Source organism: Lissotriton vulgaris, chromosome 4_1, assembly GCF_964263255.1.
Source record: "Lissotriton vulgaris chromosome 4_1, aLisVul1.2, whole genome shotgun sequence".
NCBI classification, from domain to species: Eukaryota; Metazoa; Chordata; class Amphibia; order Caudata; family Salamandridae; genus Lissotriton; species Lissotriton vulgaris.
Window position 1 is genome coordinate 2012804679 of NC_141691.1, and position 27212 is coordinate 2012831890.

The following is a 27212-nucleotide window of genomic DNA, read 5'->3' on the forward strand; positions in this document are numbered from 1 at the left end:
TGGGGAGACCCAAAGGTGTGGGGGAAGTGCAGAGGGCAGCTGAGGAGAGGGTGGCGGAGATGGTGAAGGGTGTGAGACACAAAGACACAGAAACACAAAAATGAGTGGGATGCAGAAAAAGGAAGGTGGTCATTTTTTAACACAAAAAGACAACTTGCTGGGACAAGCACTCGCTATTTCCTCATCCAGCCCAGTGAGTCTCATGGAAGCTCCCAGAAAGGGGAACGTGTGATCAGGGGGTGCTTGTGAGGTGGCACCGGGCCCAGTATGTCTGGCTTCGGGTTTTGTGTGAATCAGTTCCACATTGAAGGAAAGATCGCTTTCCATGTATGTTTGTTAATTGAGCCACATTTCAATGATTACTTCAATGACCACTATTACTGGAAGGTCTTATTTTTGGACCTTAATTTTGGATCTATTAATTGAAATGACTTGAAGCGTCACAAATCCAAAGTCATTCCTTTTGGTGTTCTAGGGAACTCTTAAGTCAGGCCTTTCTTGGGTATTTTGTTCAAACCACAGTATGGGCTCTGATTAAATTAGGCTTAAAGTCAATTAAACTGGGCGTGGGGGGTCTCTCGGAAAAATGCGCGAGTTGATTCGGGTTCAGTAGCTCACGACGATTTTCACTGGCCAGAAGTAGCTCTGACTACACAAAAGGTTGGAGACCCCTGGTGTAAAGGTTGACTGGTCACTTTTCTGTTGCATATTGCTATATTTGTAGATTAAACGGATAGTGCTCGTGTATAAAGGTAATGGTAATAGTGAACACTATAGGACAATGTTCACCGATAGTGCTCGTGTATAAAGGTAATGGTGAACACTATCGGTGAACATTGTCCTATAGTGTGCACTATTCCCATTACCTTTATACACAAGCACTATCAGTGAACATTGTCCTATAGTGTTCACCATTACCTTTATACACGAGCACTATCTGTGAACATTGTCCTATAGTATTCACTATTACCATTACCTTTATACAAAAGCACTATCGGTGAACATTGTCCTATAGTGTTCACTATTACCATTACCTTTATTTTATTTATTTATTTTGAATTTTTTTTATATATTGCGAACAAGATCTTTGCAGATATCAGAGCGCTTTACATAGAAAGGGGGAACATGAGGGAGCATAGTCAAACAGGTACGTCAATAGTGCTAATAGTACAAATAGGTGGGGGCATAGAAAATCAAATGAGTCGATAAAACAAGTCAAACAAATAAGCAAAGGGGTCGAACAAGTAGTACAGATGGGTGCATAGTCTTAAAAGAGTCCAAATAATAGTTCAGGTGTATTTAGCCATGAGGATAGCTTTTACTTCTTTCTTAAACAATGTAGTGGAGGAAATGAGCCTCGTTTCAGGAGGAAGTGAGTTCCAGATCCTGGGTGCCATTCCTGAGAAGGAGCGTTTATAAGTTTTTTCCTTCCGGAATCTTCGAGGCTTCAGCAGAAGATTGTTTGTGCCTCTGGTGTTTCTAGAGCCGCCAGAAATTGCCAGCTTCTGAGTGAGATAGCCGGGTGAGTTCAGGTGGACAGCCTTGTATTGTATTGTATTGTATATTGGATTTATATAACAGCCTTGTGTGTCATGCAGGCGATTTTTAGATGTATTCTGGCTTCAAAAGGCAGCCAATTCAAGTATTTCAAGTCAGGGGCGATATGTGAGTGTTTTTTTGACCCAGTGATGAGCCTCGCTGCAGCGTTTAGAGAAGCTCTTAGGGGTGCGGTGGTAGTTAGGGGGAGTCCGCAGAGGGCGATGCTGCCATATTCTATTCGAGGGATGACTAGTGCTTGTACCGCAGTTTGGAAGTCTTTGGCAGGGAGGAAGAGTTTAAGTTTCCTCAGGGTATTGATTTGGTAGTTCGCTCCCTTAGTTGCCTTGCTGATGTGTTGCAGCATGTTGAGATTGGTGTCAAGTGTTATGCCTAAAGATTTTGCTGAGTCCACGATGGTAGGTTGGACATTGAGTGCAGTTAGGTGTTTAGGCCAAATTTGAGTGGTAGAGATCTTCGCGGGAGGTGAGATAAGAAGGAACTCTGTTTTCAGAGCATTGAGTTTGAGATGATTATCGGCAAGCGAGGATTGGGTGCTTCGGATCGTTGAGTTCAGGAGCAAAATGTCTTTGGGGGATTGTAATGTGAGATATAGTTGGGTATCATCTGCGTAAATGTGAAAGTGTACATTGGATGCTTGTAACAAGGTGGTGAGAGGTTCCATAACTAAGTTGAACAGAGTTGGGGATAGGGAGGAACCTTGGGGGACGCCTAACGAAACAGGTATGGGCGAGGACATCAGGTTGTTGCTCTTGAATTTCTGCGACCTGTTGTGTAGAAAAGGAGTGAACCATTATACACGAGCACTATCGGTGAACATTGTCCTATAGTGTTCACCATTACCTTTATACACAAACACTATCGGTGAACATTGTCCGATAGTGTTCACCATTGCCTTTATACACGAGCACTATTGGACAATGTTCACCGATAGTGCTCGTGTATAAAGGTAATGGTGAACACTATAGGACAATGGTAACAGTGTTTACCACGCTGGTATCAGTGCACACTATAGGAGCATGGCACAAGCTCTCCCGGTTACACCAATGACGTCAGCGCTTCAGCCTTAGGTGAATGGTAATCATGCTCTTGTAAACAGGTAATGGTGATAGTGCGGTTTCATAACACAACGAAAATGGTGCACATAATACGGTTGTAGCCACTGCCATGGAAGACCAAGCCACCAAGCACCCCGGGCGGCCAGCTTACGCGGACACATCACAACTTTGCTTGACCGGCGGTGGTGGCGGGCAGCCCAGAGTCCCTACCCTGGCACACCAGCCAAGGAATGAGTATGCATGCTAGGCAGCCTCAAGCAAGTCAGCTGTGGAGAGGGCAATTCAGTCCACGCATGAAGTGCTTCAAGCACAAGTAGAAATGTGTATTAAATAATTCAGACAACAGTCAGTGCAGCGTGCGAGATTCAGGGCTGCTGCTTGATCCGTTCATCACAGCGTCCAAAACCAGCCACTTCAAACTGTAAACAGACATCTCAGGTCCGTTCTGCAGTAGTAAATGTTACAGCTCCTCCTCAAAAATAAATAACAGTAAAAACGTACCACTACAATGCAGATATTGTGCCACTATACGGAACAGAAGAGTGTTTGTGAAAGAGAAAATGGTATTACATGAAAGACTATTCGGTTCCTACTTGTTTGAGGAGACTTCACAGAAGCACAACTTGTGTCTTTCAAAGAGACACTGTCCGCGCAGGCCTGACAGGAAACACATGTCCTAAAGCCAGCAATCCAGGGCCAGTGTTAAAGACCCTGGAGCCAGGCCTCGCAGCTCACCCGGCTTTGGGGGGCCCCATACTCACTCTCCTACCCAAAGACTTCAAAGGGATCATAAGAACGGGAACCGTTCTGATCCGACTATAAATATGTCACTGCCATGGACTTCAGAAGCGCCTCAACACACCCTCCTGGAGGCTCAGAGGGTTGAGAGTGTGGCGACGCGGTTTTTGGTTCAAGCACGCAGGTGTAGTGTTGCAAGCCCTGATGGTGCCTTTGGTGGTGTTCTGCTTTTCCAAAGATGGCGGCTTCTATTGTTCAAAGATGGCGGCTGCAGTTTTCCATGGATGTCAAAAGCAGCTTTCTGGAAATGGAGGCTGCTGTTTTCCAAACACAGAGGCTTCAACCTCCAAAGGTGGGTTCCCAAAGCCGGAGGCTTAGTTGTCAAAGATGGCAGCTGCTGTTTTAAACAGATGCAGCTCCAGTTTTCCAAAGAACACATCTGCAGTTTTCCAAAGATGGTAGCTGATGTTTTACACAGATGCAGCTCCAGTTTTCCAAAGAATACATCTGCAGTTTTCCAAGATGGCAGCTGCAGTTTTCCAAAGATGGCAGCGGCAGTTTTACGTAGACGCACCTCCAGTTTTCCAAAGAACACATCTACAGTTTTCCAAAGATGGCAGCTGATGTTTTACATAGGCACAGCTCCAATATTCCTAAGAATACATCTGCAGTTTTCCAAAGATGGCAGCTGCAGTTTTACGTAGGCACAGCTCCAGTTTTCCAATGATGACAGTTGCAGTTTTTCAAAGATGGTTGCTGCAGTTTCACTGTCATCCATCCTGGACAACTTGCCAAAGGATGTCATTCAGGAAATGTTATGTTTTGTAAGATAACTCGGCGGCGCCTGGGAAACATTGAAGGCAAGTTTCACAGAGTTCTTTTGTTTGGGTGTAAACACCAGCTTCTTTTCGGAGTGGGGGGAAGGAGGGGAGGGCACGGTTTCCCATCTAGTCGCTGTGATCTGAGAGTGGCACTGAAAGTGGTGTGGAAAGGAGGGCGAACAGGAAGGCTATGTAGAGAGAAAAGAGCCCTGCATCTTAATACTGTTTTAATGAGGTGTTTACTGCAGTGAAGGTGACAGCCAGAAGCCTTGCTGGAAACTGTTGCCTCCCTTAAGGCTTTCTTCTTCGCAGCATCTTTTTAACTCTGCCAACATGGATGGCACAAGAAACGCCAACAAAGTCAAAACCACTGTACACGTAAAGTGACTAAAGATCCATATACCAACCCCTCAGCCAGCTGACTCTTGAGGTGAGAGGCTTGGCATACAGTGGGCAACCCTTTGAGTCAGCCAGCATAGAGGAGGCAAGCCTAGGTGCCCTCTGCAAACCCCTCAGTCACCTGACACTTGAGGTGGGAGCCTTGGCATACTGTAGGCAACCCCTTGAGGCAGTCACCCCAGATGGGGCAAGCCCCTATGCCAACTTCTCAGCCAGGTGACACCAGAGGAGAGGGGCATGACATACTTCAGAGAACCCCTTGCCAGCCAGTCTAGAGGTGGCAAGCCTAGGTGCCCTCGGCTAACCCCTCAGCCAGTCAACTATACAGGTGAGAGCCTTGGCATATTGTAGGCAACCCCTTGAGGCAGTCAGCCCAGAGGGGGCAAGCCCCGATGCCCTATGCTAGCTTCTCAGCCAGCTGACACCAGTCAAAAGATGTGTAAAGTATTAATTACCTGCAAGGGATGTATTCTAAAATATGTTTGACAGCATGTAGAATCTATACTGAAAACAATTATTAAGATTCAAACTGTAAACATTAGTTGCTGTGTTTAATTCAGATATCCAGTTACTTGAGGAAAAAAGACTACCACACTAGCTAGAGAAATAAGTATTTGCAACACAAGGTTTTTTTTTATATCAAAAGATGTTATTATTTGTTATAAAATCACAAGGGTTCTTTATCAGTCATGAGAATGAAACAAATGGAGAAATCTGATGTACAAGGAATATTACAATCATTCCTATATTACAAAAGACAAAGTCCAAACTGTTACAAAAAATTAAACAATGACTACTGTTGGATAAGAGGTATGTCACTGGTAGCAAGTTGTCAGTCGCACAGAAGTGGACATATAAGACGACGTTTCGGTCTTAACACCAGACGAGAGACCCATGGCATACTTCAGAGAAGCCCTTAAGTCAGTTTGTCTAGAGGTAGCAAGCCTAGGTGCCCTCAGCTAACCCCTCAGCCAGTCGACAATACAGGTGAGAGCCTTACCATATTGTAGGCAACCCCTTGAGGCCTTAACGTTATGCAAACAGCCGTGTGGGCAAGAGGGGCTGCACCAGTGTATTTAATGTTCATATATGTATAGTAGAGATGCTCAAATTCCTGTGACCCCAACGCTAAGAAGTCACAAATATAAGAGAAAAGACTTTCCCTCAAAGTAATTAGGTTCTGAAAAGGCAGTCAGCCCAGAGGGGGCAACCCCTGGTGCCCTTTGCCAACCTCTTAGCCAGCTGACACCAGAGGAGAGTGGCATGACATACTTAAGACAACCCTTTGAAACAGTCATCCTAGAGGTGGCATCCCCGGTTCCTTCGAACCCCTCAATGAGCAGACACCGGAGGAGAGAGGCACGGCATACTTCAGAGACCCCTTGAGTCAGCCAGCCTAGAGGCAGGAGCCTCAGCATCAGCAGTGCCAGGATATCTGGAGCCCCAGGTAAAATGTCCCTTTGCTGTTCGGCCACTCCCATTACAATACCTACAAGGCATTTTAAGGCCATGTGTTGCAGTCTGACGCCCTCTAATGGCCATTTATGTGGTGCTGTAAGGCAGCTGCCTGCTGTGGCCTCGATGAAGCACTAGCCCGAGCAATCCTCGAGTATTCTGCATAACGCGGACAATACCTTGATTCAACTGACCTAGATGGGAGAAAGGGCCAAACCGTGTGCCAATACGACCTGGTCAGGATGCCATGCCCTTGTGCCAGTACATTGGGCTAGCCTGTGATTGCTGGGAGAGGCGTTGTAAACCTGTGCCAGAAACAAGAGGTGCCCTGGATGTGAGACATCCTCTACTTATCTAGCCAGTCTCAGAAGCAAGATGGAATCTCCACCTGAGAACTCGAGAACTAGCACTAGACGTAATGGTCTGGGAACTTTTAAGACAATATTATAAGGTTGCCAATCCCAGAGCTGAGAGGTCAGGATCCCTATGCCAGACCCAGGAGGTTGCCAATCCCAGAGGTGAGAGCCAGGTCCTCCCTGGACCGGAAACAAGCATCTTAGGACTGGTTTTGGGGGTTCACCCCTCATCAGCCAGGATAGTTTGACTCCAGTGGCATGGAGAGCACCGGGCCAACGTCTGGACATACACTTAGGACCAGAAAGCAAAAAACACACAGATGATGGACAGAATGCAGAGCAAATCAAACATTCACCTCCAGTCGAGAGATCTGGTTAAATCCATCGTTTTTTTGGTCAGCAGTTGGAAGGCACACAATAGATCAGCTCTGTGAATAAGAGCACCAGATTCTGACAGGCTGTGATTCACACCCTGATCTACAAGATAGTGCACCCTTCTGTTGTCTGTGTTCATTCACAAACAATGCAAGCGATGGTTTCCATGCGAACCACCCTTCACCCGGACACTAGGGGACCGGATGGTCAACAAGAGATGCTAGCGACAGCACTGTCTCCAGAAACCTACCCTCCCTCCTTGCTATAATTAACCAGGGCAGCCACAGGAGCCCCCACCCCCTGCTGTGCACCCACCTGCGTAAACAGACGGCTTCACTCGCAACCAGACACCTGCCAGGCACCGCAGGGGTTAAGGGGTGTGTCTCTATCTCTTCTCATTGACACAGCACATGTTCACTTGCATGATGTTCGCCATCCAATCAGCCACATGGCCTTCCCCACACACCCACTACAGCTGGAGAAACATACGCACACTAAAGAATATTTACAACGAGGCAATTGACAACCGTGAAATAAATGTACGAAAAACTCTGAACGCTCAATAACTCTGGTATAACACAAGTGCATTTATACATAACCGGACGCTTAATCCCGTGTGGACGTGTACTTTACACTCAGAGCAGCTGAGGGGAGGTGTCAAAACATTTTCAAAATGCCAAATAAAAAAAGTCATGAATCAAGTTGTGAGTGCTGCAACCCTTCCTCCCCCTCCGCAGCACAACCAATCTCCTATGTTTACATTCTCCCGAAGCTGAGGAAACCCAGCCCTCCCACACTTGCAGTTAACCGCCCGGAAACACAAAACACTACACTCTAGCACACCTGCAGAACACTCTGGGAGACACAAGAACAGCTCACTGTCTGGAAAGTACCCCATTCAATCATCTACATAGCAACTGTCCTCTCCAACCTAACACACTGTCAAACGCCTGTTTCGAACCGTTCTTACAAACAAAAAACAACACCCCTCTTACACACCTACAGAACCCCTGGGAGTCACAAGACCAGCTCACTGCAGGGAGAGTACCGCCCACAACCACCTGTATAGCAACTGTCCTCACAAACCTAGCCCACCGAAAGAGCCACTCTCAAACCCTGCGATGAACCATTCCCACACACAAAAACACCAACCACTCTCACACACCTGCAGAACGACATGGGAGACACAAGACCAGCTCACTGCCTGGAGAGTACCCGCCCACAATCACCTGCATAGCAACTGTCCTCAACAACCTAGCCCACCGAAAGAGCCACTCTCAAACTCCTATGAAGAACCATTCCCACACACAATAACAACGCCCACTATCACACACCTGCATAACCCCTGGGGGTCACAAGACCAGCTCACTGCCTGGAGAGTACCCGCCCACAATCACCTGCATAGCAACTGTCCTCAACAACCTAGCCCACCGAAAGAGCCACTCTCAAACTCCTATGAAGAACCATTCCCACACACAATAACAACGCCCACTATCACACACCTGCATAACCCCTGGGAGTCACAAGACCATCTCAGTGCCTTGACAGCATCGCCCACAATCACCTCCATAGCAACTGTCCTCAACAACCTAGCCCACCGAAAGAGCCACTCTCAAACCCTGCGATGAACCATTCCCACACACAAAAACACCAACCACTCTCACACACCTGCAGAACGACATGGGAGACACAAGACCAGCTCACTGCAGGGAGAGTACCCGCCCACAATCACCTCCATAGCAACTGTCCTCACAAACCTAACACACTGAAAGAGCCACTCTCAAACCCTGCGATGAACCATTCCCACACACAAAAACACCAACCACTCTCACACACCTGCAGAACGACATGGGAGACACAAGACCAGCTCACTGCCTGGAGAGTACCCGCCCACAATCACCTGCATAGCAACTGTCCTCAACAACCTAGCCCACCGAAAGAGCCACTCTCAAACTCCTATGAAGAACCATTCCCACACACAATAACAACGCCCACTATCACACACCTGCATAACCCCTGGGAGTCACAAGACCATCTCAGCGCCTTGAGAGTATCGCCCACAATCACCTCCATAGCAACTGTCCTCAACAACCTAGCCCACCGAAAGAGCCACTCTCAAACCCTGCGATGAACCATTCCCACACACAAAAACACCAACCACTCTCACACACCTGCAGAACGACATGGGAGACACAAGACCAGCTCACTGCAGGGAGAGTACCCGCCCACAATCACCTCCATAGCAACTGTCCTCACAAACCTAACACACTGAAAGAGCCACTCTCAAACCCTGCGATGAACCATTCCCACACACAAAAACACCAACCACTCTCACACACCTGCAGAACGACATGGGAGACACAAGACCAGCTCACTGCCTGGAGAGTACCCGCCCACAATCACCTGCATAGCAACTGTCCTCAACAACCTAGCCCACCGAAAGAGCCACTCTCAAACTCCTATGAAGAACCATTCCCACACACAATAACAACGCCCACTATCACACACCTGCATAACCCCTGGGAGTCACAAGACCATCTCAGCGCCTTGAGAGTATCGCCCACAATCACCTCCATAGCAACTGTCCTCAACAACCTAGCCCACCGAAAGAGCCACTCTCAAACCCTGCGATGAACCATTCCCACACACAAAAACACCAACCACTCTCACACACCTGCAGAACGACATGGGAGACACAAGACCAGCTCACTGCAGGGAGAGTACCCGCCCACAATCACCTCCATAGCAACTGTCCTCACAAACCTAACACACTGAAAGAGCCACTCTCAAACCCTGCGATGAACCATTCCCACACACAAAAACACCAACCACTCTCACACACCTGCAGAACGACATGGGAGACACAAGACCAGCTCACTGCAGGGAGAGTACCCGCCCACAATCACCTCCATAGCAACTGTCCTCACAAACCTAACACACTGAAAGAGACACTCTCAAACCCTGCGATGAACCATTCCCACACACAAAAACACCAACCACTCTCACACACCTGCAGAACGACATGGGAGACACAAGACCAGCTCACTGCCTGGAGAGTACCCGCCCACAATCACCTCCATAGCAACTGTCCTCACAAACCTAACACACTGAAAGAGACACTCTCAAACCCTGCGATGAACCATTCCCACACACAAAAACAACACCTACTCTTACACACCTGCAGAATACCCTGGGAGTCACAGGGTCAAATGTCCACCTAGAGAGTGCCCACCCACAATCACTGACATAGCACCTGGCCTCACCAACCACTTAACGAACAGCCACCTCACACACCTGCCATGCACCCGTTCTTGCATCTGCAAAGTACCTGTGCCAATACACATAGGGAAAACGCACTCACACACCCACAGAGCACCTAACACACGCCTGCAGATCATCCCCCCTCACACACCCCGAGTAGCACTATCCTCACCCTTACACATCTGCAACCCCCATCCTCCCGCACACGCAGAGCATCCTGGGGCCACGTGAGCTGCATCCCTGCAGACACGCAGGGCACCCACCCTTACATACCCGTAGGAAAGCCGCTCTCGCGAACCCAAAGAAGTACTCTCACACATGCCCACGACGACCACTCTTAGGCCTAAGGAGAGGCCACTTACTAACCAGTTACTCAACCCCTTCCAGACCACCCACTCCCAACACCTGCAAAGCAACCAGAGACTCTCATAGAAATGACACTCACACTACAGAGCACACGCCTTCATAAAGCGGCAGAGCACCCCTGGGCCAGTACACTGTGAATCCCACCGCTTGCCTCAGCGTCCAGGCAATCCGTACCTTCAGAAACATGCAGGGGCATGCACTCTGAATAAGGGAGACACAAGCCTGCACAATGGCGTCACACTACTTAGTGTCGTCGCACACGTGTGCCTGACGGGTACATTCCTGTGTATTTCAGTCGAACCCTGCACAACGAGGTCACCTCTTGTGCGTGGTATAGTTTCACACCTACACGTTGTAGTTGCACAGAAAGTCATTTGAATGTGCATCGCATGAACACACCTGAGTCACACACCGGATGTCACACTACTGAAGAAACAGTGAAACACACCATCATGTATGTGCCTGCATTACCAGGTCAAAGAACAGCACGGCGCAGTCGCACAACATGCATCTGTCACAGATACACAGTGTAGTCCACAATTACACAGCCATCACACGCACACCTGTAGTAAAGTTAGCCACATGTATTCAATAAGCTGACAGCGCAATCCCACACGTAATATCCAAATACATTTGCACACCTGTGCAATAATGGCACGCATGCGCAACAAGTAGTCTTCCCTGGGGGGCGTGTTCTAGACACCTGGTTGTCAGTAGGATATGCAACTATAGCTACAAGCACAGCCAACGCACTCCTGCAAAACATGGGGGCCGTCTACGCGTGAACCCCCTCCCATCACCTACCCACACAGCAGAGCTTCTTGTACAGGTGTCCCTTCCTCTCCTGCTCCGACAGCCCGTTCAGCCAATCAGATCTCTCCAGGAGCATCTCTCGTTTAAAGGTGTAGTACCAGGACGAGCTGGGGGGGCGATTGATCGGCTGCCCGGCCATGGCTTCCTGCGCCCGAAACACCGGATCAGGAGGGATCCGGGCCGCCCAAAAACAGAGTATGCGACCCCTAAAAAGTTCCCCCGGCTCCCAGAAGGACGCAGGCAGCCGATAATGTTGTGTCCAGGGCTGCCTGTGCGAGAGCTTTCTGTATCTAATTACACAGGCCCTCCCCTCCTGCCCGTGCGCCTCCCGCCTCCGTGCCGCGGCCCCTCCCCCCTCCCATTGACGGCAACAACAGAAGCGACAACAAAACGAGGAAGCCACAGCCGGAGTAACCGGGCGGTCCGGTCCGGGGACTGGGAAGGGAGGCGTGGCACCGGCCGGAGGAGAAACCGTCGCCAACCCGCCGCCCTGTGGCACAACATCCGAGCACCCACTCAAAACAAATCACCCAACAGACAGGGTGGCAATGCCAGAGACCGCGAAAACTGTGGGCAAAAAATACAGCAAGGACCACGAGTAATAGACAGGGCGACTGGGCTTATGCACCCGCAGCGATTGTCGCATAATTATAGAGTTGCCACATAACCCATCATCTGCTGCATAAGCTACAGATTTTAACAATTACAAAATGTGTTTCAAGCTCAAACGCTTCAAAAGTTACTAAACACGCAGCAGTCCCGCGTTGCCGCGCAGTGGAAGGCCGTTTGCAAAGGTTGATTGATCACCTTTTTGTAGTTTATTGGTATATTTGGGTGTTATACTGGGACCAATGAGGTGCAGCCAATGCTCAAATAGTGTTAACAAGGGGAAACAATACAAAATAATGCAGTAATTCTATTTAGAAATGTGCTCCGTTATGCCACATATTTTGTCTTTCCTTGCTGCATAATTTACTCGAATCAGCTGCATAATTTGGACTTCTCGTGCAGCATAGTTCCAGTTGCCTTGGTAATAGGCAAGAAGTGGGGGAGTGGGAAATCTGAAGACCGAAACAGGTCCATAAGTACGTAAGATGCAGTCAAACAGGGTCACCAGATGGACGGGGCAAAGTCAGAGCCCCCTCCCGCCCGGGTGCGTGTAAAGAGCAGGAAGTGAGATAGATAGCTGGAGACCCTGCAAGTAATCAGAAACACCGGCACTTGGTAAAAGATGGAGTCGGTGCAAGATCAAAAGTAGTGGGCAAAAGTGAGACGGGTGCCACCAGAGTCAGGCCGGAGACGTGCCAAGCACTGCCCACCGGTCGAGCATGCTGGGAAACAGGCAAGCTGGGTGGGCGCAACAAAGCGCGAGACCGTGCAGGGATAACTGACAGGAAGTCCAAGGGGGCCGGGAACAGTAAACCCCAGAGGACAAGAAGGGTACATGGTAGCCTGGGCAGGCTTGAGTAGAAGCTGGTACCACGCGCCACCGTGAGCAGACAGCACGCGGGCCAACGCATGCGCCAGGGCCCAGACGGAGGCCAATCACGTCCGTGCGTAACGCACGAGGCAGTAAAGGTGGCGTGCCAGGGACCAGGGTATTGCTGGGGTCCGCGTGACGTATCTGTGGGTAAAGGGCGGGCATTGCATGGAGCACTCTGCGCGTCACGTGCTGTGTTTGTGGGCACACCTTCAAAACTTTGGTTTTAGAATCCGATGGTGAAAGAAAGGGAGCTTTGTCCCGATAGCCTTTTGGAGAAAGAAATATGATAATTGTGACTTGGGCGGGTCGGGAATCATAAAACGCAGATATGAATGTGTCCTTTTGTGATGGGGCGCCAGGGGGGAGGGGAGGAGTGTGGGGTGGAGGCGATAAATAAATGTCAAAGCAGTGACCTAACGAAACTTGGGGGGCTGCAAAGTACATGCAGGAAGCCCCCCCCCCCCCTCCCCTCTCCGGACCCAGTCCGGAGCGCTCATGCCACAGACCGGCCATTGCCGGAGGAAGCCCCTGGAGCTCGCGGGCTTCTTTTCCGCCACTGTGTCAGGGAATATTTATTGTTCCACCCAAAAGAATCGTTAACCTCCGCGGGAAACCAGCCCTAAACGTATCGACCCCCATGTGAAACTGGAGGAGGGGGTAACAGGGTACAATCAGGGGCGGGAGCGAACACAGCAAATGTACATACAGTGGCGGTCCGTCCATTATGGGCGTTGGGGCGTTGCCCCCCCCCTCGCTCAGCCCGTCTTTGAAGTGAATCAGTCACTTCAAAGACGCCGAGGGCTCGAAGAATAACTCAACTGTCGTCTTCATCTGCATGACGCCAGACCGCCCTGAAGGGGGTGGGCGGTCTGCCGTCATTTGTCAGACGTCACCAGGCCAGGGGGCATGCAGCACCAAGTGCGCATGAGTGGGGACGGAGGGCGAATTTTCGCACCGTGTCCACTCATGTGCACTTGTGTTTTTGCTTGGTTGCGCATGCTCATTAGGAGCCCTTCGGCCTCCTAATGGGCGTGCTGCGGGCAAGAAGGCCTGTGCCCCCCCTGGCGCCAGGATTGGCCAAGAGGGTCTGCGAGCCTGTGACGTGACGTGAGGGGAGCAGAGCAGAGCCCAGAGGTGGCGCGGACCGGAACCGGCAGCAAGGTAAGGTAAGAGTGTGTGTGTGTTTTTCTTTTATTTTAAAGTGTTTTGTGCGAGCGTGCGTGCGTGTATGCATGAATGTTTGGTGGAGAGTGTTGCCATGAATGGATATGTGTATGTGTGTGTGATTATGTGTCCCACTGCCAGCACCCACGGAAGAGGGCGCGAGGTCGGGTAAACTTTAAAAAAAACAAGTCTGCAGCTTCACACCTCGCACACACTAAGGTGTCCGTAGGTGGAGAGGGGAGGGGGGAGGTGGGAGGTGGGAGAGAGGGGGATTAGTTTAAAAAACGAAACTAAACTGTCTCTCTTCTGCTGTGATTTCCCTTGGCCAATGCATGCCGATTTTGGCCAGATTTGGTTGATTTAGGAATGTATTTCTATGTTGGGGGTGGGGTATCTTTGGATGAAAAGTCGTACCCCTTACAGTAGATCGGTTGAGTTGTGACTTGGGGAGGGTGTTTGGAATCGCTGGAACTAGTGTCACACTAAGTTTGAAGATGATTGAAGTACTGGAAATACCTAAAATAGCATTTTTTGAGAAGGTCCGGTTTGCAATGTTATCATATGGAGGTGTTGGGGTGTTTCGGAAAGTTAATAGTTTGGATTTTTGCCCATAAACATGTAGTTTTGGGTGATGGAGCTAATACGTGGGGTTGTGTAGTATATTTGTGAGACATTTTGGTGTGATTGGTGATGGGGAACTTGAAGTGTTAAAAATGGAAACGTTAGTGGAGGTGGGGGTCCCCCATGTTATCCAATGGAAGGAGATGGGTTGTGTTTAGGGTTGCATAGCTCGTATTTTTGCCTATAAAACATGTAGTTTCAGCTATTGTGATTGATAGCTGGGGCGATTGTGTGAGTGTGAGAAATTTGACAGTAATTGGTGTTGGGGATGGGGTCGATATTGCAATGTCGAGGAGGGTGTGGGTTTCCCTTTTTATCCAAAGGAACCGTTTTGGGGTGTGTTCGGGGTGTCCTAGTTTGTGTTTTTGCCTATAAACAGGTAGTTTTGGTTGATGCAGCTGACAGTGCGGTTTGATTGCAATTAGTAACTATAACAACATGTTCAGTTGTGTTAGTCACAAGGTGGAGTTTTTCTGATTACTTTAAGAGACACCCATCTGTAGAAGATGGAGCATTTCAGGCAGGCCTTTCTCACTGAACACTTGAAATGTGGTTCTTATGGGGGCAGTAAAACCACGGAAGGCATGATGCATGTTCTAACGGCGTGCAGGTCAGACGCAGCACTTTATTTAGCCACTCATTGGTGTTAACATTGTCGAGGTGAAAGTGGACATTTGCAAATTAGTCGAGAGGGGTTTCTGTGACCTCAAATTTGCTTGAAAATGCTCCAATTGTCCACTCTTTTTTCAAAATTTCCCCCCGGTAGGTTGTTTGGGGTCGCTCGCCACAGTGAAGTACGAAAATTATTTTACGCCCTACCACTTTCAAATGTCACCAGCCGCCACTGTGTACATACATGTGCTAGACTCGAGAACAGCCCACGAATGTCAATAAAAAGGGCAGGCACAGAGGAACACGTAAAACTGCACGAAGGAGTAAAACTGGAGACCTGCAGAGAGCGCCATGTGTGGAGGATAAAGTGCGCGTTCTCGGTGGACCGCATCTACAAATATATATTGTACTGGTTTCACTCATCACTTTCTGCTTCAGGGGCCAGAGACAATTTTTAATAGTCTCTTTATTCAAAGGGGACTATTTAAATTACGTACTGGCGCCAAGATTTCTTCCCTCCCTCGACCACGAAGGAATAAAAGCGCGTCATAAAAATGGCCTCTGAAAAGCGCGGGGAAAACTCTTGAATTTTTTTTTTACCCAAGTTGAAAAAAAGCTTCATCCGATTTCTTCATAAAAATGGCGAGGCTCCATTTTTCCACTCCACCTCCTAACTCTCTTCCAACAAGAAGCCTCGCGTTACAGAAAATGAGACAGCAAGCGGAAAAAGGCACTCTGCCCGGCTCCCCTCAGAAGCACATCTGGAAGTCAGCAGCACTGGCAGGAGTGGGGGAGAGGAAATGCGCGGGAGTGCGGCCGGCGCCCCTCCCTCAGTCCTGGCTGGGCTGCTCGCTAGCGCCAAGAGGCAGCCAGGCCTGTCTTGGGAGGTGGGGGATCATGGCTGCCACCACCGAGGTGTTTAATCTGAAGAACCTTCAATCCAATTATCCAATGACTAGACACCCAGCCAACTATTTGTAGGTGAAAGACCCAGGACAGTGTCACCGACTACCTGGATTCAGGTGGGTACCCCACCTAACCCGACCTGTGGAGGCATCAGACGGCGGGAGGCGGACACCACCTGTCACCCACGCTCGAACGCCCCCACTCACCTTCTAAAAGGACTTTTCCAAACACACTTGGCCTGCCCTACTCCAGCTTCTAATACGCCACTGGTCGCACGTGCCTTTAATCCCTGATGTACCGCTGATGCACTACTCCTCATCCCTGATTGGCCACTCTGTGCCAGATTGTACACCCCGTGGCGGCCGGCCCTGGATGCACGTCTACCTGTCAATGGATCACTGGATGCACTGCTTACCATTCCTTGCAGGCCACTGGGTGTGCGTGCTTCCATGTGTTGAAGGGCTACAGGATGCAAGTGCTCGTGCATATATCTGTTGATGGGTCACTGCATGCACGAGCTTCAACTTCGAAGGGTCACTGCATGCACGTGCTTGTACTTTGAGTGGTCACTGCATGCACGTGGTTGTATTTTGAAAGGTCACTGCATGCACGTGATTCTATCTGGGTCACTGGATGCACGTGCTTGTATTTTGCTAGGTTATTGCATGCATGTGATTCCATCTGGGGCACTGCATGCACATGCTTGTATCATGATGGGTCACTGGATGCACGTGCTTCTAGCGGACAGGTAAAATCTTCACCCATGTTGGCCTCAAACAGGGCTGTGTATTGGCACCAACGCTCTTTAATATTTTCACAGCGGACCTGGACAAGTGCATTGCGGAAACAGAAAGTGATCCACCAAAGCTAGCCAACCACAAAATCAGGAGCATACAGTACGCAGATATCGTACTCTGCAGTCAGACCCCGTTGGGCCTTCAACGTTCCATCACAAAGCTCAACGATTACATCTGTGCACAAGGGCTCCAAATTAATTATAAAAAAACGAAGATTGTCTGTTTTTCCGCTTGGCCAGGGAGGAAATACTTTAAATGGCAAATTGCAGGCAACACATTAGAGCAGACCTTCACGTACAAATACTTGGGAGTTGTAGTCGATGCTAGGTGGTTGCTGAAAGATCATCAGTCTTATAGAAAGGCACAGGCTATCAAACTACGCTTCGCCCTAAATTTGTTAAAAAGAAAAATGAATTGTTCATCCAATTCGCATTTGTTGAAGATAATATTTGCAAAATTTTCCCATCTCTCACGTATGGATCGGAGTTGTACAAGGGAAAAGATGCTAACTTTATGAACACACAACAATCAGAGTTGTTCAAATACATCTTTCATATTCCGAGGTTCGTATCTCAATCCCAGATCCGCTTGGAATTCGGTCTACTAAACCAGCACCAAATCAGACAAGCAGCCATATTAAAAACATGCTGGAAATTAAGAGCTGCTGAAGAGGACACCCTTATGGGCCATTGCTGGACTGAGATAAACAACCAGAAAATGACAAAAAACTCATGGAAAATGGTATGGGAGAACGCGATCTCGAGCCTTAATATGGAAAAGGCATGGAACACAAATCAATAATTTGTGGCATTCAAAAAAGAGACTAACGCAGCAGCAAAGCAAGTATCATGGACAGCAGATAAAGCTGCCACAGCAAACAAAAAACATGGATGGACTGTGTTGGCCACATATGGGAAGCCGGAGCCACAACCATATTTAGTCAAACATATATCCCCAGCTGCCCAAAAAATACTTTTAAAATTACGGCTGGGAACCACCATATTAAAAAATCACACACCTGCATGGAAGCAAACATGGCCGACACCCTCTTGTAGACTATGTGGGGAAATGGAAGAATCCTTGATGCACATATTGTGTATTTGTCCATCTTTAACAAATTTGAGACGTTATTACCTACTTCATGTTTTTCGACTTTCTCAAATTAGATCATGCCACCCGGCCGTCATGCTGGCCCTGAACAGCTACAAACTGCAGACAGCTTGTAGGGCCGCTAGATTTTGCCAAAAGGCACTTCTGCTAATCACGAACACTGAGGTAAAGGACGGCAAAGGTCCGAATCTGACTGTGTAAAGTGCAAATACAACTGAAAAATCAATATGTACACAGACATTTTAGAAAGTTTCTCTATTTTAATGTATCTTTAGTTTGTATACTTTAATTTTAAAGTACAAGTTGCTTCTTTTATACAACAATATTGTAAAGGTTGTAATTAACTATACACAATAAAAATGTACTCTATGCATGCATGTGATTCCATCTGGGGCACTGCATGCACGTGCTTGTATCATGATGGGTCACTGGATGCACATGCTTCTATCTGAGTCACTGGATGCACAAGCTTGTATCTCAATGGTCACTGGTTGTACATGCTTGTATCTTGCTGGGTCACTGGATGCACGTACTTGTATCTTGATGGGTCACTGGATGCACATGCTTGTATCTTGATGGGTCACTGGATGCACGTGCTTGTATCTTGATGGGTCACTGCATGCGCATGCTTGTATCATGATGGGTCACTGGATGCACGTGCTTCTATCTGAGTCACTGGATGCACAAGCTTGTATCTCAATGGTCACTGGTTGTACATGCTTGTATCTTGCTGGGTCACTGGATGCACATGCTTGTATCTTGCTGGGTCACTGGATGCACGTGCTTGTATCTTGATGGGTCACTGGATGCACATGCTTGTATCTTGATGGGTCACTGCATGCGCATGCTTCTATCTGGGTCACTGGATGCGTGTGCTTCTATTTGGGTCACTGGATGCACGTGCATGTCATTTAATGTATCAGTGGATGCACATACTTGTATCTTGATTGGAAGCAAATGCTACCATGCACTGCGGATTACCGAGCAAGTACAGGGGCGGCTCCTCCATGTGGGCAGAGGAGAGTTGCCCCGCTGCTTTCTCACAGTGCGAGAACAGAAACATAAAATGGTATTATAAATTCCATTTTATGTCTCTGCTTCTCACATGCGAGAAATCAGAATTGCTTGTTTGGGTGCGGGCGGTGGGCGGTCCTGCTCTAGGGCAGGGGAGGAGGGGCTTGCAACTGCTGAGGGCGCTGACTGTTTGGTCGGCCCTCTGGGGCCGACCAAACCAGACATGCGCACTCTGCCCTTTCTCCATGTAGGTTGCATGCAGCTGACATCGAGAAAATGGCCTCCCCATAGACACCTGGCAGGGGCTGTCCCGACCAATCACAATGTTGCGATTGGCTTAGGGGAGGGAGGCTGCCTGCTTCCTGTTCCAGAGAAGACGATGCGGGACCGGGCCAGCGAAGGTAAGTTAACTTTTTATTTATTTTTATTTTAAAATTAAACGCCCCGCGAGCCATGACGGCCGCAACTGCACCTGCCATATCTACTGTGACAATGTGGGGACACCTCTGATATCAGCCACCTACAGTAGTCACACAAGTTGCATGTGCCACACCAGACGCCAGTCTCTTCCGGGCACCCCACCTCTGCCCTAGAACAGCACTTACAAATAAAGCTGCACGACTGGCGGTGCCTCCTCCACCGGTTTGGGATGTGAACCCCGTTAGCCTCTTGTCACGCTGGTCTTACCAACCTCACTTTCCCCGCAAGTACTAGGCATCCCTCACACCCACCACTTCCACCAGCTGGACCCTGGCACCAGTAAAGGCACCCCTCTCCAGATATCAGGGAGTGCCCCTTTTAATCGATTCACCCCTTGGCGCTACCGTCGCTGCGCCGAGGAACAGCTACAGGGCATATTATAATTTCTGCCCAAGGTCACTAAGTGCGGCCGGCTGGGCTGGGAATTGAACTTCCAGCATTGTACTCTACACCCTTAAATTCGCCCTGTGCCCCCCCCCCCCCCCCGGAGCGCAGCACTCCAGGCCCTCAGTACCGTCACCACGCCCGGTGCACTGGGTACGGCTCATGAGAGGAACCAGGAAGCCCCGGTGTCACAATAGCCGGTTTTATGCTCATTTAGCGTCGCTTTGTCAGACCAACTCCTACCAATGTCAACACGGCGGCGGCATCGGTTTGCTCTTGGCAGAGAACGGGCCCTTGTGCAAAGATGCCCATTGTGCCAGTGCCTGGGAACGTACCATAAACTGAGAATGATCGCTCTCTTGGCACGCGCGGGGCAATTGTGCGACCATAGAGTTTGCCAACAATGCATTCCGCCTTCAACCATATTTACGGTAATGCACGTGCAGCAGCCACGGTGCAAGCACATCTCAGTTGCAGTTGCTACATAGGCTCCTTTGACCGTGCGACAGGTGTGCAAGCTGATCTTCACTATGCCAATAAACAAAGAGATGCCAGTACTGGTCCCTTATTTACCTTTCAAAACCGTAATATTGGAAATAACAATGTCACCACAGCAAATCTATTTCTATCTGAGTTAATCAACATTTATTTTTAGGCATACACAACATTAGATTCAAATAACACAATGCCATATCATTACAATATTTTGCATATATTCATCATCCTCATATCACCAACAAACAACTAGGCATCTTGCATCACAATGTTTCTCACAATCGCATCACTTCCATCACCCACGCACACCTGCTTTTTCGCCACACTTTACGAACTAGTCTCACAATCACACTTCCCATACATTCAAACAACCCACACCCAGCCCACTTTACCAAACCAATTTTTCTCCAAATAATCAGACACTGTTCTGCCCACCAGAGAGTGCTCACTGTCAGACACATTCCTCCTCACCAGAGTGTTCACTATCACACAGTTCTGTCCACCAGAGAGTGTTCACTGTCAGACAGGCAGTCCCCTTCACCAGAGAGTGCTCACTATCAGACACAGTTCTGCCCACCAGAGAGTGTTCACTGTCAGACAGGCAGTCCTCCTCACCAGAGAGTGCTCACTATCCGACACAGTTCTGCCCACCAGAGAGTGTTCACTGTCAGACAGGCAGTCCCCTTCACCAGAGAGTGCTCACTATCAGACACAGTTCTGCCCACCAGAGAGTGTTCACTGTCAGACAGGCAGTCCTCCTCACCAGAGAGTGCTCACTATCAGACACAGTTCTGCCCACCAGAGAGTGTTCACTGTCAGACAGGCAGTCCTCCTCACCAGAGAGTGCTCACTATCAGACACAGTTCTGCCCACCAGAGAGTGTTCACTGTCAGACAGGCAGCCCTCCTCACCAGAGAGTGTTCACTATCAGACACAGTTCTGCTCACCAGAGAGTGTTCACTGCCAGACAGGCAGTCTCCTTCACCAGAGAGTGCTCACTATCAGACACAGTTCTGCCCACCAGAGAGTGTTCACTGTCAGACAGGCAGTCCTCCTCACCAGAGAGTGCTCACTATCAGACACAGTTATGCCCACCAGAGAGTGTTCCCTGTCAGACAGGCAGTCCCCTTCACCAGAGAGTGCTCACTATCAGACACAGTTCTGCCCACCAGAGAGTGTTCACTGTCAGACAGGCAGTCCTCCTCACCAGAGAGTGCTCACTATCAGACACAGTTCTGCCCACCAGAGAGTGTTCACTGTCAGACAGGCAGTCCTCCTCACCAGAGTGTTCACTATCAGACACAGTTCTGCCCACCAGAGAGTGTTCACTGTCAGACAGGCAGCCCTCCTCACCAGAGAGTGTTCACTATCAGACACAGTTCTGCCCACCAGAGAGTGTTCACTGTCAGACAGGCAGTCCCCTTCACCAGAGAGTGCTCACTGTCAGACACAGTTCTGCCCACCAGAGAGTGTTCACTGTCAGACAGGCAGTCCTCATCACCAGAGAGTGCGCACTATCAGACACAGTTCTGCCCACCAGAGAGTGTTCACTGTCAGACAGGCAGTCCCCTTCACCAGAGAGTGCTCACTATCAGACACAGTTCTGCCCACCAGAGAGTGTTCACTGTCAGACAGGCAGTCCTCCTCACCAGAGAGTGCTCACTATCAGACACAGTTCTGCCCACCAGAGAGTGTTCACTGTCAGACAGGCAGTCCCCTTCACCATAAAGTGTTCACTATCAGTCACCCCGCCAGAGAGTGTTCACTGTCAGACACAGTTCTGCCCACCAGAGAGTGTTCACTGTCAGACAGGCAGTCCCCTTCACCATAAAGTGTTCACTATCAGTCACCCCGCCAGAGAGTGCTCACTGTCACAGTTCTGCCCACCAGAGAGTGCTCACTGTCAGACAGGAAGTCCTCCTCACCAGAAAGTGTTCACTATCAGACAGACAGTCCTCCTCACCATAGAGTGCTCACGGTCAGACACAGTTCTTCCCACCAGAGAGTGCTCACTATCAGACACAGTTCTGCCCACCAGAGAGTGTTCACTGTCAGACAGGCAGTCCTCCTCACCAGGGAGTGTTCACTATCAGACACAGTTCTGCCCACCAGAGAGTGTTCACTATCAGACAGACAGTCCTCCTCATCATAGAGTGCTCACGATCAGACACAGTTCTTCGCACCAGAGAGTGCTCACTGTCAGACACAGTTCTGCCCACCATAGAGTGCTCACGATCAGACACAGTTCTTCCCACCAGAGAGTGCTCACTATCAGACACAGTTCTGCCCACCAGAGAGTGTTCACTGTCAGACAGGCAGTCCTCCTCACCAGAGAGTGTTCACCATCAGACACAGTTCTGCCCACCAGAGAGTGTTCACTATCAGACAGACAGTCCTCCTCACCATAGAGTGCTCACTATCAGACACAGTTCTGCCCACCAGAGAGTGTTTACTGTCAGACAGGCAGACCCCTTCACCATAGAGTGTTCACTATAAGACACAATTCTCCCCACCTGAGAGTGCTCACTGACAGTCAGCACTCTGATGGGGACAATTGTGTCTTATATTGAGCACTTTCTGGTGGTGAGGACGATTTGAAAGGTTTATGAACGCAGATATTGTAACGATGGACGTCATTTAGGGGTAGCCAGAGGTCGCACCTGTGACCCGTGGCTTGCCCCTTGCGACCCCTGGCACCCCCTTTGAGACCCCTGGCCTCAAAAAATGGCAAAATCAGCGCCAGGAACACAGGGGTAGCTCGTCCTTATGGGCATCGTTCGGGCCTGCACTTTCCTTGTTTTGTGTTTTTTTTATTTTTTATAACACTAATAGTGAATACTGTTTTATTATTCCGTATTAGTGTAATGAAAAATGGAGTTTACTTAGCTGAAATTTGACCCTCCCCGACAGGTGAGGTACGTTAAAAATGCTTTTTAAAAAAAATTGTATGTTGCTTTAGCGTTTGAGGGTGTGCTTATGTGAGAGACAGTGTGAATGTGTCTTATGTGGAACCATGTGCGTGTGGGTGAAAATAAAGGCCCAATGGTGCGTGATGTCACTTCCGCTACCCCATGCATTTTCATGAATTGACGCCCACATCATGCTGAGTCTAGTGGCTTACTGGATTAATGCGTCCACTGTACTGGCCTGTGTTCGACTGCATGGTCACAGGTTCAAATCCAGACAGGTCCACTCATTTTATCGACCTCAGAAGGATGTAAGAATGAGTACCATTGAGTTGGGTAACAATAAACATCTGATATTCAGCGCCAAGATACCCTTGGATGAGCATGCGCTTTACAAATATAAACATAACATGCATGTTATGTCATACCTATCTGACCAGTGTCATATAACTAGCTTCACTGGTGAAGCAGCGGCGTCGGCGGACAGTCACCCCAGCCGCCCACTCTGGTCTCACCAGGAAGCAGATTTAGACTCCTATACCACTGTAGTCATAGGACTGCCTCCCTGGGCTTCGAGGCACTCTGCCCTCACTCTCCAGGCACCCGACTTCATGGCGTGCCCCTAATATAACAGCAGCATTTCCAGGGCAACTTCCAGCAAACAGCGCAGGTGGTCAATTAAGACCTTTTTAATTTGAATGCCTCACTCGAAGGGAGGGTCACAGTCTGACCAGGCACGGAAGGAGACTTCCCCCCTCGGGGCAGTGCCTCAGTCCATTCCAGCGCTTCTATGTGCCAACCCCAGCCCACGCTAATCCACCACCCAGAGCCTCCTTATCCACGGTAATATTAAACCCAAAGAAACATGTATTGAGCTTGTTGCCTAGATGCATCAAGGGTTTTTGCATTCGCAAACGGTGCGAATCGCAAAATTCAGCCGTTTGCGAATGCAAATCCCGTTTTTGGGATGCATGAAGCATTTTGCCATTTTCGCAATTTAAGAAATCACAATTTTATTGCGATTTCATAAATTGGGATTGCATTTAAGAAATCACAATTTTGCGATTTCTTAAATGCATTGCATGATTACTTTACAATTGCGAATTCGCAATTTGGAAGGGGTAAATTAGCATGAAGTTGAACTTCATGCTAATTTACAGAAAACTTTCAAACATGCACTAGTTGCATATTTGAAAGTTTTAATTTACACACACACATGTCCTTGGGTCATGTGTGTGTGTAAATTGCACTTACAGTTTAATTTCAGGGGTGCAGGGAGGGGTTCTTTGAACCCCCCCTGCACCCTTGAAATCGCATTCACATTTTGCGAATCGCAAATTGAAATTCGCAAAATGTTAATGCCTTCCCATTGACTCCTATGGGCCTTTTGGCCCATAGGAGTCAACGGGAAGGGTTTTCCTTAAATGCGATTCGCAAATTGTGAATCACAATTAAAGAAAATTACCGAATCGCAAAAGATTTTGTGATTTTTTGATGCATAGCATTTTGTGATTTCTTAATTGCGATTCCTTAATTTTCGCAATTAAGAAATCGCAAAATGTTACAATGATGCATCTAGGGGTAGGTGTTTGCGTTGCTTTCAAAGCACACCACTAGGTGTCAGTGTCCCACCCACCAAGGGATAGTGTGTATGTGTGTGTGTGTGTGGTTACCAATGTATGAAATGGACAGACGAGGAAAGAACAAGGGGCTCTGAGGGTCTGTGGAAATGGTCTGTGGAAAGGATCTCTCTACACATCCTGCACCTATGGTAGGGTGACCGGGCGTCCCCGTTTTGCCAGGACGGTCCCCGTTTTTAAGCAGCTGTTCCAGCAAATTTCAAGAAATGTAGCTCATGTCCCTGTTTTTAAAGAGGGTCGACTGAAAACTGCGGGAGGTGTTTTTTATGTTTTACAAAGCAGGGATAGTTAGCAGTTGTTTCAAGAAACCAATTTAATTAACAGGCCAGCTACTGGGTTTAAAAATTGCATTTTATATATGTTCCTACTGCCTGTTCTGTAATTCTCTGCTGAGGAGCGCTCTCATCGCTTGAAGTAAAATTGTAGTCATTCTTCTATTTTTGTTAAATGCCTCGGTTTTTGACTTTAAAATTCTGGTCATCCTAACCTATGGCCTGTGGAAAGACTGCATGGGCAGACGTCTGTGCAAGGACATTGGCAAACCCACTGGCGAGACAACTGACCCAGTTAATGCACCGGCTGAGGGGTTCAGAGTGCACCCGGGAACCCATATATTTAACTTCTATCGGGTCCAGCCAGTCATTCATCCTTCCAAGGACACGAGGACCCTCGAGTTAGGCTGGTGAAGCTCCTGTTGATTGTAAGTGTATTCAAGCGCCCACTGAGAGGGCCCATTTTAGAACTGAGCCCTAGTGCGGAGCACTGGTAGTTGTACACTTGAGACAAACACACCACAGTTCGGACTCACACCTAGCTTTGGTTTCGGGATACTTTAGTAATGAGGTTGGCTTCACGAGACCTGTGAGGGTGAAGACTGGTGAAATTCGGTTTATTTCGGGCACCATAGAAAAATCCGCTCACATAAGGCAAATACACGGTTATGAAATATGTGACCTGCTCAAGATCACACATGCTGGCTGTCAATTCAAAGGTGGGAAAAGCACAAGAAGTGTGGAGAAGTGTGGGTCAGGGGTTAGAGGCGGCAGACCCGGAAGCTGAGATCGGCCCTGGACCAGGGTTCAATTCCCCGCCTCGGCGGGTCTTGGGCTAAAAAATTCCACGGACTCGATAATTCTCGCTCCGGTGCCTTCTCGACTCACGGGTTCACACTCTGCGACTCTGGGCAATAGCTTGCTTAATCTCCACAATGGCCCCTCGTGGCGGGATGCCTGGCTTTCACCTTGTGGATACCCTGCCGGGGTTATCTCACAGGGGAATACCAGGACGGGTTCCCTAAGCAAGCGATTAGATACCGACCTCGGTCAGTGATTTGCGCTATATAAATACATGTACATTTACATTCACATTTTACGAGTATGCACACTTCTGTCTACAACCTGTAGTTAGTGTATTGCCGCACATACACTAGAGAACAGTTTCCTTACTTTTTTGGGAGAATCAGGCTGTAATGTGTCTCGATTCATTTTGAAGAGGTACACCTGTAGAAACAACTTCATCCATTCATCTATTCATGCAGGTGCTCCATCTGCACAGGGCGAGGGCTCTGCTCAGACTCATTTCAGGTGACTGAAACAAAATACATAAATAAATACATACAAATAACTGTCCGGACAATGCAAGCCTACAAAACTGCAAGGGCTTATGGGAAGAGAGCTCAGCTAGAAATCTGCTCCTTTATGCTGGCTTCAGCCCAGCTGAAACTGTCCCATGTCAGATGTGAGGGACTCATCCAGCCCCACTGCATTGTGGTACTTGAAGCCCCATGTTTACATGTGCATTGCAGGTAACCTGATATAAATAACATTTTTGTTGCTGCTTGAATGGACAAAGGGGGCGCAGCCCACTCTCGCAGACCCCCGGAGACAGGTGCGGGCGGTATGGACCTGTTGATGGCAAATTTTCGTGGGCAGGTTTCCCGCGGGTGGCAACGATTGGCTGCAGGGGTGGTCAGGGGGGCAGCGGGCTGAGATCAGCCTGATGAGCACCCTGCTGCCTGCCTGCCGGCCCCTGTGCATTCCCGATGCACGCTGCCCCCACCACGAGAGCGATTTAGTTTACCCTCCCACCCCTTTAGCTTCTACATATGGTTGGGGAGGCGGTTAAGGAGTCATGTTTTGACCATAAAGCGGGTTGCCAACGTGGGGCATCACAGATCTAAGTGCAGGCGGATTCAAGATGTTTGCTTTTGAATAACCCGGGGCAGGGGTGACACGGTTATTGATGAGGCTCTGGGGGCATCCGATACCGCAATTGTCCAGGGGTACCCCGTGATATGCCCCGTGGGAGAGGGGAATGGTAGTTGCACCAGGGGACCAAGGTATGGCCTGGTTGCCCAGGCTCAACCTCCGTTTGGGTGCCAGAGGGTGTCCCTTTGCTGGGT

The 27212-nt window shown here is 48.9% G+C and overlaps 1 protein-coding gene across 11 annotated transcripts in view; it reads right to left on the bottom strand.

Moving 5' to 3' along the window:
* PLEC (plectin) overlaps nucleotides 1–27212 on the bottom strand; it is a 624446-nt gene that overhangs the window by 245156 nt on the left and 352078 nt on the right. Inside the window, exon 1 of one of the 11 annotated variants that reach the window (XM_086966395.1) lies at nucleotides 11191–11481. The exons of the other annotated variants lie outside the window; for them this stretch is intronic. Coding sequence (XP_086822521.1) covers nucleotides 11191–11338 — 148 coding nt within the window. The 5' untranslated portion in view covers nucleotides 11339–11481. Of the gene's footprint in view, nucleotides 1–11190; nucleotides 11482–27212 lie in introns of those variants that run through there. 11 annotated transcript variants of the gene reach the window in all.